This window comes from Lycium ferocissimum, chromosome 7 (genome assembly GCF_029784015.1).
Source record: "Lycium ferocissimum isolate CSIRO_LF1 chromosome 7, AGI_CSIRO_Lferr_CH_V1, whole genome shotgun sequence".
NCBI lineage: Eukaryota > Viridiplantae > Streptophyta > Magnoliopsida > Solanales > Solanaceae > Lycium > Lycium ferocissimum.
This window is the reverse complement of record NC_081348.1, coordinates 45,779,206-45,793,939: the sequence shown is the minus strand read 5'-3', so window position 1 is coordinate 45,793,939 and position 14,734 is coordinate 45,779,206. Positions and strand designations below refer to the sequence as shown.

Sequence of the window (14,734 nt, the reverse complement as noted above, 5' to 3'; positions counted from 1 at the left end):
CATCTAATATCTATAACCTCCTTTAAAACCAAATTAATTGAAATTCATTTTAAAAAATTCCGCTTTAGCGTAAAACGCTTCCTATATTGGTACATAAATATATGACAATATGTTACGTGAAACATAAGCTGGCAGAATATTTTAAGTTTCCTAATAAAATATATTACGTGTTGATTTCTTGATCAAGATCAACAGCCTTTATTTCTCATTGCTTTAAGGGCACACAGTCCTTGCGTATACCTTTTTTAAGGGCCACGTTTCACTTAAAAAGCAATTTGAATATGTCAAATGCTGGATCCAAGAGATCATTAGATATGGAGTATTAAATCTAAACTCGAATTATTTTATATATAAACATATTTATGTCTTTTTCTACAATATTTATGTTTATTTTCGCAGTGGTAGACATAAGTATTCGCAATCCTTAATCGTGTTGCCAGCCCAAATCAACGTATTTAAATCGCCTTTGATTCGGAGCATTTTACACTCAAAGTAGGATTTTCCTACTAATCTTAATTAGTCGCCACCATTGGGGACTTTTACGAAATCGAATAGTCAATTTTTAAAACAAAAATTGGATTCGACGAAAGCAGATAATGGGAGCACACCAGATATGAATACCAAGAGTTATGTACTTTTATTGCCATTAATTTTGTTCGAAGAATATTTGAAAATTGATTGACGGCTACACTTAACAGATCCATATTAATTAAGTGCATTCAATTATATGACGGGATAATTGCGTGACTATATTGCATTCGCTCAAACCACATACCTAAATTATTAATTATAGTATCAATTTCCCCAAATTAATAATTTCACAACTAGTGTGATTGACAGCTCTGATTTAAGATATTGTGAGCACACTGCCCTTCAGTATTTAAAGTTTCTAAATATTATATCCATTTATATACATCCTTAATTATCGCTAATTAAATCCATCTATAATAATCATGTAAACGATTCTTTAATGATTGTGATAATACAAGTAACACCTTAAAGGGGAAAACTAAAACAAATTTCATCTTTCAATTGTTTTTGCCCTCCACCTCTTCAATGCTAATTAAAAGAAAACTCCCTCCAATTAAGGAATTGTCCCCTTAAACATAAACTCTTTCTAAGCTAAATGCAATTATAATTTGGGGCTCATTGACTCATTGACTTTTAGGTTAAGGGGATTATTTCATAAAAAATGTTCAAAGAGAATCATAAAGAGGTCAACTGGAATTTACTAACAAGCAGTAAATTATAGGGAAATAATTTGAAACAAAAATACTTTTTTATTTAATTATCCGATATTTGAAATTTACTGATCCGACTAATTCACGCTGTGTAAAATATTTAGTCAAAAGGAGAAAATTGATAATGTTGAGTTAAACGAAATATTTCTTTCTATTAGAAAATGGTTACCCAAAGGTCGTTAATTTATTACACCAATTGACTGCTTTGTAATAATACATGTAAAAGGAAAAACAGATTATATAATCCAACAAAAAAACAAGGGAAAAAGATACAGAAAGAATCGTTCCCTTTTTTCTTGTAACAAATTCCTTACCAAAGAATTACCAAATTAACAATTCATTAATTTGTGAAAATTTACAAACAGAAGGAGCAAAATTGCATATTACTATTAATTTAAGTTTATATGGTAAATCTTATATCACAAGGACCAAAATTAAAACTTACCAATGATTGAGGGACCAAAAGGGCTATTACCAAAAAAACAATGTTATAGTATAACTTTCAAGTTGAATGAAATGGTAATCCTAAATGTCCTAATTAATATCGAAACCTCTGTAATATAATAAGGAAACATGGATAAAACCAAAAAAGAAGTACAAAGATGTGAATAGAGAATATATATCATTCCCTTTTTCATGCACCTATTTTCCCACCAAGAATTGATAATTGTCCAAATTAATAGCATTGTAAAACAAACCGTTTAATCCCATGTTTATTCTCCTACTTTCCTCCCTCTTTCTCTTTCACACACACACACACACTTATTATAAATATATGTAATAAATATATATAGTCCATTTTCACACTCTTATTCCCTCCTTATAAATAAATCTCAACACCCTTTTAGCAACTCAATATTCTTCATTCAAAATCTTGAAGGAAAAAAAAAATGGATTCTTCTTCATTCTCTCTTCTCTTTCTTGCTATATTTCTTGTTTCATTTTCTCAAATTGCTCTTTCAATATCACCAAAGTTTTTATTGCCTTCTCATGATGAACCTATTATTAGCCCAAAGAAGTTCCCAATAACTATGGCTGAAAAACTCATCAGACAACTTAATTTGTTTCCTAAACATGATATCAATATTGTTTCTTCAAAGGAAAATGGTGCACTAGAAGCCAATTATGAGCAAGGATTATTTGAAAAGAAATTGAATATATCTTATCTTGGTGATTCTGGCTCCACTGTCCAAGACTTGGGTCATCATGCTGGTTATTTTCCTCTTGTACATACTAAAGCTGCAAGGTTTGATTTTTCCCTATCCCATGATTGAGTTTCTTTGTTATATTATAAAGTTGTTTCCGTGCGACCTATAAATCAATAGTTTGAACTGCGGAATCACCGTGACTGATGGCGTCACGGTAGGCTGATTAAATTACATCCCATTGGGGTGCGGCCCTTCCATGGACCTTGCGTGAATGTGTCCCTCTTTTGTTTTTGTTTAGAAGGGGAAGTCACGATAATGTTATCTCCGTGTGACCAATAGGCACATGTTCGAGCAGTAAAATCAGCCATTGATATTCGTTTTAGGATAGACTGCCTACGTTACATCAATTGTGTGCGGAGATACTTCATATAGTGGGCAATCCTTTTTAATGTTTTTCTTCATCATAGGTTGTTTTATTAATGCAGAAGTTTTGTTTGGTTTGTTCTAGGATGTTCTATTTTTTCTTTGAATCGAGGAGCAACAAGAATGATCCAGTGGTGATATGGTTAACAGGAGGGCCAGGATGTAGCAGTGAATTGGCTTTGTTCTATGAAAATGGACCTTTTAAAATATCAGCCAACATGTCTCTTGTCTGGAATGATTTTGGTTGGGACAAGGTTCTTGTTCTTTCCTCTTCTTTTTTATTAAGAAAAAATATTTTGGATTTTTCCTTACTTCGTAGTATAAACAATTCATTTCAAGAAAAGTTGGTTTGGGTATGATAATTGTTATATATTAGCAAGTTGTTAATTATTGAACTTGTTTCTTTCATGCAAAGTTTCTTTTCACCAACTAACTAATCTTCTTTGACTGCTGGCTGTTCATTAGTTGTGACTTAGTAGTAGAATTTTTTTCTTGAATCTAAAAGTAGTTCAACGCTTGTTATTGACTTAAATGACTTTTATATAGTGCTCTATCTTCATTTAATTGCCTCCACAGAAACAAAAGGCCAGTAACAGCTCTTTTTTCAAAAAGATCTTGTTCAACGAATCTTTTTCCATTAGTTAAAAATAAGAAGCATTTTGAAAGGGACCCTAGGAGCTCGTTATGAATCACGGTTAGAGCCGTGGAATCGACCATTGATATACACGCCCCTTAGGGTGCGATCCTTTTGAAACCCGTATGATGCTTCGTGCATCGGACTGATTTGGACGTTGCGTAATTTATAGTCATTAGCTCGTACCATGAAATCAACCACTTATGCTGGAGTACATCTCTATTGTTTTACCACAACGTTCATTACATCCTCATAATATTTCACTACTTCACCAAGAACATCCTTTAAGTTTTAAAAAAAATGCCCAAAAACATCCTTCAATCAACTTTTCCATCTTCTCTAACGGAACCTTTTTTCTCACATTCACAAAATTCCACAGGCTCTTCAAAGGTAAAAAGAAAAAAAAAGAGCTTCACATGACCAGACAACATTAAAACGATGTTGAAAAACACCTTCTTTGTCCAAAAAAAGAGTCTCTTTCATTCTTAAATCGTTGGTCTGCGAGCTATTGGGTCAATCTCTTTTAGATATTTAGTGACTCATTACAGAACATGAAGACTCAATTGTACCATGAAATCAACCACTTATGCTCGTGTCCCTAACGTTCAAACTTGCCTTTCATTCAAGCAAGAACAAGAAGGATTTTACCTTTCTACACTCTACAATAACGTTTTACACTGTCTTGTTTAGAAGTTAAACTCGAAAAATAATATTCCTACTATATATGTCGAATTGACAGGTTTCAAACCTTATATATGTTGATCAACCTACTGGAACTGGTTTTAGTTACACTTCTGATGATAGTGACATTCGTCACAATGAAGCTGGTGTAAGCAGTGATCTTTATGATTTCTTACAGGTTTGTTCCCCTTTTTTCTAATTTTTTTTTTTTTTTTTTTGATTTCTGTTTTACTCTCTAATCCATAGTTTGTTTTAATACTAATTCGAAATATACGATGTATTTTACGATAGGCCTTCTTCAAAGCTCATCCTGATTATGCAAACAACGATTTCTACATTACTGGAGAATCATATGCTGGACATTATATTCCTGCATTTGCTTCTCGTGTTCATCAAGGAAACAAAAATAAAGAAGGAATTCCCATAAACCTCAAGGTATTATTATTTTCCCTGACTTTAATAAGACAAAAACATTGAAATTCCATTGGATTCGACAGGAGTAATATATTATAGGAATCATCCTCTTTCAATCAAAGAGCTATTTCAACAATGAGGATCCCACGAAATTTATCCGAACCTAATTCTTCTGAAACAAGAGAAACCCCATCCCTCTCTTTCCTTTTTTCACCCTCATGTCGCTACACAGGGGGAACATGCATCTCTCAGTATGTTCAACAGTTTTGGTAATTTGTACTTAACTATGATGTTTGTTTGATCAGGGATTTGCCATTGGTAATGGACTCACCAACCCAGATATCCAGTACAAAGCTTATACTGACTATGCTTTGGATATGAAATTGATCGATCAAACCGATTATGACGAGATAAACAAATTATATCCAAAATGTCAACAAGACATTCAGCTTTGCGGTAACTCTTTACCCCACTTAGGACAAGAAAAGAACGGTTACCTGTAGTTATTTTATAGTACACTGTCAGTATATATAAGTTAAATTCATGTACTGACCGTGAAATAGCAAATATTATTGACATCGGCTTTGTTTTGTGAAAATATTTACAGGAAAAGGTCGTGAAGATGCTTGTTTGGCTGGATTTAGTGATTGCACAAGCATTTTCAACAATATACTGGCCATTGCGGGCGATATAAACGTAAGAATTCAGAACATTTTTCAGTTTTGTTTTTTTCAATGAGAAAACGGTGTCGTATAACTACAAGCATATTTGTTTTATAACAGTCGAATCAATTTGTGACCTTTTTTTACCTGCAGTACTATGATATCCGGAAGACTTGCGAGGGTAACCTCTGCTATGACTTCTCGAGAATGGACACTTACCTCAACGATGCCCAAGTTAAGAAAGCCCTCGGTGTTTCTCCCGACATTGATTTTGTCTCGTGTAGTTCAGAAGTTTATTCGGCGATGCAGACGGACTGGATGAAGAACCTTGAACTCGGTATTCCTTCACTTCTTGAGGATGGTATCAATCTACTCATTTACGCCGGAGAGTATGACCTTATCTGCAACTGGCTTGGTAAGCTGCTTCATTCACCTGCCACAAAAAGAGAATTCGTATAAAATCTAAATGGTTCCAATTGATGACTAAACACTATTTTGAGGGCAATTTTCATTATAGGAAAAATTACACACACACACACACTAGCGGACATATAGTCAGACATGCATGCATATATACATACATACACTAGTCGTCGTACTTCCATACAGCCATACATATAGTCATACCCTAACCGTCATACACACATATATACATACAGTAAAAAGCTGATGAAAATCTAGCTATTCTTTATAATAATTTGAAAGTATTGCTAAAACAGGTACAAAAAAACTAGAATTAGCTACGAACTTCATATAATAATCCGTCGCTAAATAGGATTAGCAATGGATTTTGTTGTTTAGCTACGAAATCTGTCTCTCGCCAATTCTTTTAATAATGGTAATTAGTTGGTTTAAGTCGTTATATCACGTAATTTTCCCTTCTTTATATGGACAGGGAACTCAAATTGGGTGCATGCAGTAGAATGGTCTGGGCAGAAAGACTTTGGGGCTGCATCATCTGTTCCTTTCACAGTAGACGGTGAGGAGAAAGGAGTTCAAAAGAACTATGGGTCTCTGACTTTCCTCAAGGTCAAAGATGCAGGTCATATGGTACCGATGGACCAACCCAAGGCAGCACTGGAAATGCTCCAAAGGTGGACACAAGGCAAATTGTCCTCCTAGGAAGTTTATCAAGAACCACACTTAAACAGATTAACAATTTTTCAGCTTTATTATAATCTCAACAAAACATAGAAAATCATGTAGATACATTTAACCTTTTCAGGTGAATGTTATTCTTATAAGATATTGGATTAAGCATTACGACATATATTAAAGCACACAGTTTACTCTTATGATTTGTTATTCCTTTTCTTGAATTATGCGTATCATGCCAATGTCAAAATAGTTAAATCATTTCAAACCTGCAAGAAGCACCGTGCTCAAACAGTATTTGGGGAATAAGAAAAAGGCACAAACAGGCTAGCCATTTAACACAACAACAGACAAAAAAAAAAAAAAAAAAAAAAATCAAAACTATTCTGGTTCATTATCAAGCTTCAATGTTATTTTGAAATTTTGTTATGAAACGAAGTTTGGTTCTAGCTTAACCATAACATTTATAAGGTTATATCCCAACATTGCAGAGAAAACAAACGGATTGATTTTTTCCCAAGCAACAAAACATGTAATTAACACTTTCAACGCTGAAGGAAATTGCTGAATACTAGCTAAAATTTCTTACTTTTTCCCCCTTTGGCGGTAAATGCTCAAGCAGCAGGACCACAACAAGTTAAATTTAAACACAGCTAGAGGGTGAACTTTTAAATTGTATTTCTTGATAACATCAATACACAGCTGATACAATTTGCCAACCCCTCGGGCTCTGGTACATATTGTGCATTGACTTACCAGACTTAAAAGGAAATTCTACACTTAAATATTTGTACTAGCTTGAAAAAATCAATATACTTAAACCCTGCAATTCCTGTGTGTTAAACCAGTTCAGTTAAAATAAGACCTAGATGAATACACAGCTGATCCAGCTCCCTATTCATCTGACTCTGAAACTGACTGTTTCGACATACCAAACTTGAAGAAAATTCTCCAGTTTGAAAGACCATATACTTATCCCCTGCATTTCCGGTCTGTTAAACCAGTTCAGTACATCAAGATTGTTTATTTTACAACAACAACTTACCCAGTGTAATCCCACAAGTGGGGTCTGAGGAGGGTAGAGTGTAAGTAGACCTTACCCCAACCTTAGGAGGTAGAGAGACCTTAATCCCACAAGATTGTTTATTTTATAGCTCAGGTATCCTCATTTGACAGGGGGCAAAGAACCATGTGTGCTCATTGATGTTGTTAGACGGCACACTGAGCAAACTACTGCTACCCAAGACTTAGGGTGTGTTTAATATGGAGAAAAACATTTTCCAGAAAATGTTTTTCCAATTTTTTCATGTTTGGTTGGTCAAAATGTTTTGGAAATATTTTCTCTAGGAAAAAAAAGTTCCTAGCAAATGGGGAAAATGACTTCCCTAATGGGGGTAGGGAAAATACGTTACATTCCAAGTCATTGTCTCCTCGCCACCCACCGAGCACCTCCCACTCCCACCCCTTTACCATCCCACCCCCATAGTATTTTGCTAGATTACATATAAATGCTCATGGGATAATATTTGCTTTGCTTTGCTTTGCTTACCAACTTACCAAACACTTGAAAATAAGTAAGAAATCAATTTGTTTTCCAAGAAAACATTTTCCTTCATACCAAACACACCCTTCGACTTCTCATTTTGTTTAAAGCTTCCATAAGATACATAACTAAAACAATGGAAGCGTGCCTCATGGTCTGCTAGGTCAGAATGGTGTGTTTAAAGGAGAAAACTAATACTTAACAAAAGACGCATTCATGTTCTTTATGTCAACGAATTGATGGAGTATGTACACAAACATTAACGCTGCTCAAGAAACGTTCAATACAAAAACACCTGAATGCAGTAGCGCTATGAACCACCTCTTGCTCGATATAGTTCTCTCAAGGTCTCGATCACAGGCTGATAACCTGTTTTCAATGGCAAAACTGATGCCACTCTTAGATGCCGTGCATTCCCATTCTTCGGTTGGGACAAGGTGACTTTCAACATCTCTCCTTCCAAAGCTTTACCGACATTTGCAGCTGCATAAAAGCATTCTCAAAACAGTCAGAATCCTCTTCATATGGCCCAGCGAAACATTGTAACTATAAGATGCTTGGACCATCTTTTATGGCCCATAACCAAATACTCTCTCCGTTCCATTAATAAGTTTTGACAGGATACGGAATTTAAGATATTAATTTAACTTATATCCTCCCTCCGTCCCAATTTATGTGGCACTCTTCCCTTTTTAGTCGGTCCCAAAAAGAACGACACCTCTCTATATTTAGTAATAATCGACTTTCATCATCATATCATCATATCAAACCCGGTGTAATCCCACAATAGTGGGTGGGAGGGTAAGATGTACGCAGACCTTACCCCTACCCTCGGGTAGGGAGGGCATTCCGATTGACCCTCGGCAACCCTCCTCCTTTATCCGGGCTTGGGACCGGCAATGTGAGCGAGCTCACACAAAGGAGTTAGTAATAATCTGACTTTAAACTTCCTATTTTACCCTTAATGAGATGAATTATAGCTGCAGAAAATCTAAGCTTATTTTAGACCACAAGTTTGAAAAGTCTTCCTTTCATTCTTAAACTCCGTACCCAGTCAAACACTATCACATAAATTGCGACGGAGGGAGTATTAAGTTTAGCAATAGCAGAGGAAAACACTAAAGTAATGCTTTACTTTGATGGAGAAACATTTCAACAAAATATGAAATTTGAATAAGATTAATACATTGGAATTCTTGAAAGTCGTGAAAGTTGTGTCGCAATAAAATAGTGTCAACCATCTTGGGGCGTCATCAATCAAAAGACTATCGTAAAAATTGGAGTAAGTTTCATTAGGATTTTCAATTCCTACAGAAAAAATTTCAACATCTCTCTACTTCTTTCACTCTTTTTTTTTTTTTTTTTGTTTCATAGAATTCCCAAAGCGAAAACGGAAACTAAATATATAACTCTTATTTGATGATAGAGGCAAGTAAAAAAAGTGTGCTTTTGATTTACTATAACAGTCAGACCTCTCTATAACAACATATTACTATATCGGGTAACTTTTCTTGGAACCGATTTTCATATTATGTTATATTACATGTTCTCTATAACAGCTTCTCACTAAAGCAGCCAAAAATTTCCTGCAAACATCGCCTTATAGAGAGGTTTGACAATACTTATTTCAAGCATAAATGAAATTGACATTGTAAAATGCAACTAAAAAAATGGAGATTAATTTAAGTTACCAGCAAAAGGGTGAGTCTTTGCAAAGTCAAAGAACTCATCAGCAGAACAACCAAACAAAACCTTAGCTGCCCTATCGAACATTATCACCACAATCACTTTTTTTTCTGTAGCTATAGACACCTGCAAAACCCAAAATTCCCACACAAAAAATATCAAACCTTGACACAAAATACAGTATACGTGTTTTTCTTCATGAAGAATTAACCTAAATAACCTCCCAAATAGCCTGCGGATGTATAATAAGTGTATAACCTTGTATAATCTATGTATACCAGTTAGGAAAAGTAAGCAATATCGACTATTTGTGTGAAGATCCCTTTTTTCATTTGCTACTACCCAAAATACCCACACACAAAAAATCAAACCTTTACACAAAAAACAGCATAAGGGTTCTTTTTTCATGAAGAATTAACCTAAATAACCACCCAAATAGCCGGTGGAGGTATAATAAGTGTATAACCTTGTATAATCTATGTATACCAGTTAGGAAAAGTAAACAGTGTGGACTATTTGTGTGAAGATCCCTTTTTTCATTTGCTACTACCCAAAAATACCCACACAAAAAACAGCATAAGTGTTTTATTTTTTCATAAAGAATTAGCCTAAATAGTATAACCTATGTATACCGGTTAGGAAAAGTAAACAGTGAATCCAGCCGACTATTTGTGTGAAGATCCCTCTTTTCATTTGCTACTACCCAAAAATACCCACACAAAAAACAGCATAAGTGTTTTATTTTTTCATAAAGAATTAGCCTAAATAGTATAACCTATGTATACCGGTTAGGAAAAGTAAACAGTGAATCCAGCCGACTATTTGTGTGAAGATCCCTTTTTTCATTTGCTACTACCCAAAATACCCACACAAAAAAATCAAACCTTTACACTAAAAACAGCATAAGTGTTTTCCTTCATGAAGAATTAACTTAAACAACCTCCCAAATAGCCGGCGGATGTATAATAAGCGTATAACCGGAGATCCTGAACTAAGGAAGAATGTTAGAACTCAGACATGACAGAGAAGGTAGTCAAAAACGGTACGCTAAGCTCCTTGCTTCGTCGCTTCTGTTTTCAGTTATTCAAAGAATGATGTTTTAAGCATCTCTATATGCCAGTCATCTATCTGACCTGACAAGGAGGTCGACTTTGATATCTCACCCCTGATCTCTACGGTTGGTTGAAGGTGTACTGGGAAGTCAGGATTGCAGAGAGGGATGAATCAAAGACGACTTCTCTCACGAGGTATGGTATGGAGAGAAAGTGTACCTAATAAAAATGTGATTTGGGTAATTGGTACATGTTTTCTTAAACCTCCCATAAGACCCATATTCTGGCTTTTAGCTGGAGAAAATACCAATTCAAATTGAATGGATTTAAAATAATGTTACGACATGGATCGGGACTTCTTTGTCCACAGACCCTTTTTAATGTGCTCCCCTCGGAGCTAAACCTTCTCCGAACCCAGCTCACGTACCGCTTTAATGGGCGAACAGCTATGTATACCAGTTAGAAAAAGTAAACAGTGTTGACTATTTGTGCGAAGATCCCTTTTTTCATTTACTACTACCCAAAAATACCCACACACGGAAAATATATCAAACCTTTACACAAAAAACAGCACAAGTGTTTTTTTTCCATCAAGAATTAACCTAATTAGCCGCCAAATAGCCGGGGGATGTATAATAGGTGTATAACCTTGTATAATCTATGTATAATCAAACCTTTTCACAAACCAAAAAAAAAAAACATTAAATTGCAAATAAGGACACAAAAGAATAAGGTGAAAAAAACCAACCAAAAAGACAAAATTAAATAAAAAATCAAACCTTCTCACAAACAAAAATGTACATTAAATTGCACATAATGACACAAAAGAAATAAATAAAAACCTTTTCACAAACAAAAATGTACATTAATTGCAAATAAGGACACAAAAAAAAAAACACCCTTTCACAAACAAAAATGTACATTAAATTGCAAATAAGGACACAAAAGAATAGGAAATTACATACAAGTACACGAAAGAGGCGTTTAGAACCAGATGAAGCAGGGTTGTTAAGGTTACAGTATTTGCAAAAGGGTAAATGGGTAATTGGAGAAGGGTCAGGTAAAGTTTTTTCACATGTTGAGCAGACTCAGTAAAAAAGGTTATTGTGATCAATGGCTACAGCCATGCAATTTAGTGTTGTTGGTGGCTTGTCTTTGTTAGTTTCTTCTAATGCTCTTTTCTTGGGGTTTGTTTGGCTATTGGAACTTTCTGGATTCATTGATGGATTCTTCAGGTTATGCTTAATGAGTTTTCTTGTTCAGAATATTGTTTGTCCAAACGAGAAATATTGCTATTTTGAGTGAGAGAACTTGAATCGGGGATGTGGTATGTTTTTTTTTTTTTTTTTTTTTTTTTTTTTGGTCGAAAAAAAAACTGTATTTTTCACAAAATACGTTAATGATGAAAAGAGAATATAGTAGGAGTATATGTTATTGGTCCCTCTATAATTTGGTATCTATTTTATTTATTTATGTTTATTTTTTTCGATACTAATTTTTTCTACAAAAAAGGGCAGAAAATAGTAAAATACTTTTTGAAGAATTCAAAATACTATACTTTTTGAATAATTATACTATCTTGAATTGTAATTCTCATCCTATTGTACTTGGGTCAATTGAGTCTAAAATTCTAGAAAACGGGGAGATTGATGATGACGTTGCTCATCGCATTGGAGCAGTGGGTGAAATGGAAGCTCGTGTCCGAGGCACTGTGTGATAGAATGTGTCATCAATGCTTAAAGATAAGTTTTACAGTGTGGTGGTTAGATCAACATTATTGTATGGGGAAGAGTGTTGGTAAGTCAAGAACACCCCCGTTCAGAAGATGAATGTAGAGGAGATGAGGATGCTCAGATGGATGTGTAGGCATACTAGGAGAGATATGATTAGAAACAAGTTATACGAGACAAGATGGGAGTAGCCTCCGTGACATAAAAGGTGAGGGAAGCGATGTTGCGGTGGTTCAGGCATGTGAAGAGGTGTGTCGAAGCACCCATCAGGAGGTGTGAGAGTTTTGCTATTGTAGATTTTATGAGAGATAGAGATAGGCCTAAAAAGAACTCGGGGAGGTAATTAGACAAGGCATGACACATCTTCAGCTTACAGAGGAGATGAACCTAGACAGAAAGGTTTGGAAATTGAGGACAAAGATAGAAGCGTAGTAGATAGCCGTGTGTTAGACTACTTTTACGAGGAAGAAGAAGGGGAGTTGGTCTATTATAGAACATTCTACATTTGATGTGTTATTGTTGTTGTAGAGTAATTATACTATTTAGTATTTATTTTCATTTTGTACAAAAAATACCCTTATTGTTAGTAAAAATACATTCTTTCACATCCTATTTATGTTTATTTTGTGGTAGAGTGATAAGTATTATATTCCGTAATCCTTAACCAGAAGTCTCGGGTTTTAAATCCTGAATATACAAAATCGCCTTTGATTCGGATCATTTTACGCTCAAAGTAGGATTTCCCTACGCGGATACGAAATCCTGCGCGGATCCGAATAAATCGGGCCCAATAGTGGGACTTTTCGGTGTAAATTTGAATTAGTCGGAATTTTCCAATAAAAAATTGGATTCAAGCTCTAAAGCAGATACCGGACACTGAATATGAATTGCAAGAGTTATGTACTTTTATTTTCGTTTATTTTGTTCGAAGAATATTGAAAATTGATTGATGGCTACGCTTAACGGATCCATATTAATTAAGTGCATTCAATTATATGACGGGATAATCGCTTGACTATATTGCATTTAGGGGTGTTCACGGTTTGGTTAAAAACCGATTCAAATCGAAATCCGAACCAAACCGATTAAATAAACCGATATTATTTGGGTTGGATTTGGTTTGGTTTAGTTTTGGTTTTACTAAAAGCAAACCGAAGAAAAAATCAAACCAAACCGACAAATTTTATACATATATATATATATATATATATATATATAAAATACAATAATTTTTATGAATACTTTTAAATAATTTGCATACTTTTTCAGTAAAAACATTATTTATCTCTAATAGGCTAATGGACTTTATACCTTAAGCCTATTTCTAAAAATAAATCTATGAATTCAAAACTCTTTGGTTCAAAGAAACAAATCGAAATTTACCTTTATTTGTTTTTTGTATTTCTTATAAACTTTGTTCACTTAGTTAAAACTTCTTAGAATATATATATATATATATATATATATATATATATATATATATATATATATATATATATATATATATATATATATATATATAAATTTTCATAAATACTTTTAAATAATTTGCATACTTTTTCGGAAAAACATTATTTATCTCTAATAGGCTAATGAACTTTATACCTTAAGCCTATTTCTAAAAACAAATCTATGAATTCAAAACTCTTTGGTTCAAAGAAACAACTCGAAATTTACCTATATTTGTTTTTTGTATTTCTTATAAACTTTATTCGCTTAATTAAAACTACTTATAAATCCTAAGACATCTTTTCCATAATACAAGAATATTATAGCTACCACAGTAAAAGGGTAATGGCAAATTATAAGTTACAAAAGAATAGAAAATTCTCTCCTAATTGTAGGAGAAAAACATGAAAGAGGGAAGTATCGCTAGTTTTCTTAAAAAATCGAAAAACTGATTCAAACCGATGGTATGCATTATATTTGGTTTGGTTTGTTTTAAGAATCTTAAAAACCAATTAGAATGGATTGGTTTTGGTTTTAATTCAAAATCGACCCATAAACATCCCTAATTGCATTCACTGAAATCACAAACTTAAATTGTTAATTATAGTATCAATTTCCCCAAATAAATTAATAAGTTCACAATTAGTGAGATTGACAGCTCTGATTTAAGATACTGTGAGCACACTGCCCTTCAGTATTTAAAGTTTCTAAATATTATATCCATTTAATTATATACACCCTTTATTATCGCTAATTAAATCCATCTATAATAATCATGTAAACGAGTCTTTAATCCTTGTGATAATACAAGTAACAACACCTTAAAGGGGAAACACTAAAACAAAGAGTCAAATTTTCACATTTCAATTGTTTTTGCCCTCCATCTCTTCAATGCTCTAATTAAAGAAACTCCTTCCAATTAAGGATAATTGTCCCCTTAAACATAAACTCTTTCTAAGCTAAATGCAATTATAAT

The 14,734-nt window shown here is 33.8% G+C and overlaps 2 protein-coding genes across 4 annotated transcripts; one reads left to right on the top strand and one right to left on the bottom strand.

The window, feature by feature from the left end:
• The first annotated feature begins 2,055 nt into the window (after window positions 1-2,055).
• On the top strand, window positions 2,056-6,498 carry LOC132065357 (serine carboxypeptidase-like). Its single transcript, XM_059458707.1, has 8 exons — window positions 2,056-2,487; window positions 2,898-3,066; window positions 4,186-4,305; window positions 4,419-4,562; window positions 4,847-4,997; window positions 5,149-5,237; window positions 5,357-5,618; window positions 6,099-6,498. Exons 1-8 carry the CDS (start codon window positions 2,132-2,134, stop codon window positions 6,323-6,325), a joined length of 1,518 nt encoding a protein of 505 aa, XP_059314690.1. The 5' UTR covers window positions 2,056-2,131; the 3' UTR covers window positions 6,326-6,498.
• Window positions 5,158-11,147, bottom strand: LOC132065360 (uncharacterized). Of its 3 annotated transcripts, XM_059458715.1 has the most exons (5): window positions 11,024-11,147; window positions 10,412-10,513; window positions 9,533-9,653; window positions 8,137-8,324; window positions 5,158-5,636 (listed from the first exon to the last, which is right to left on the bottom strand). In XM_059458715.1, the coding sequence occupies exons 2-4, from the start codon at window positions 10,445-10,447 to the stop codon at window positions 8,152-8,154; spliced, it is 330 nt and encodes a 109-aa protein (XP_059314698.1). In that variant the 5' UTR covers window positions 10,448-10,513; window positions 11,024-11,147; the 3' UTR covers window positions 5,158-5,636; window positions 8,137-8,151. The 3 variants fall into 3 exon arrangements, with proteins under 3 accessions (XP_059314698.1, XP_059314696.1, XP_059314697.1); XM_059458713.1 differs by lacking the exons at window positions 10,412-10,513; window positions 11,024-11,147 and adding an exon at window positions 9,786-10,093; XM_059458714.1 differs by lacking the exons at window positions 10,412-10,513; window positions 11,024-11,147 and adding an exon at window positions 9,786-10,093 and having other exon boundaries at window positions 8,163-8,324.
• Between the last annotated feature and the right edge of the window lie 3,587 nt (window positions 11,148-14,734).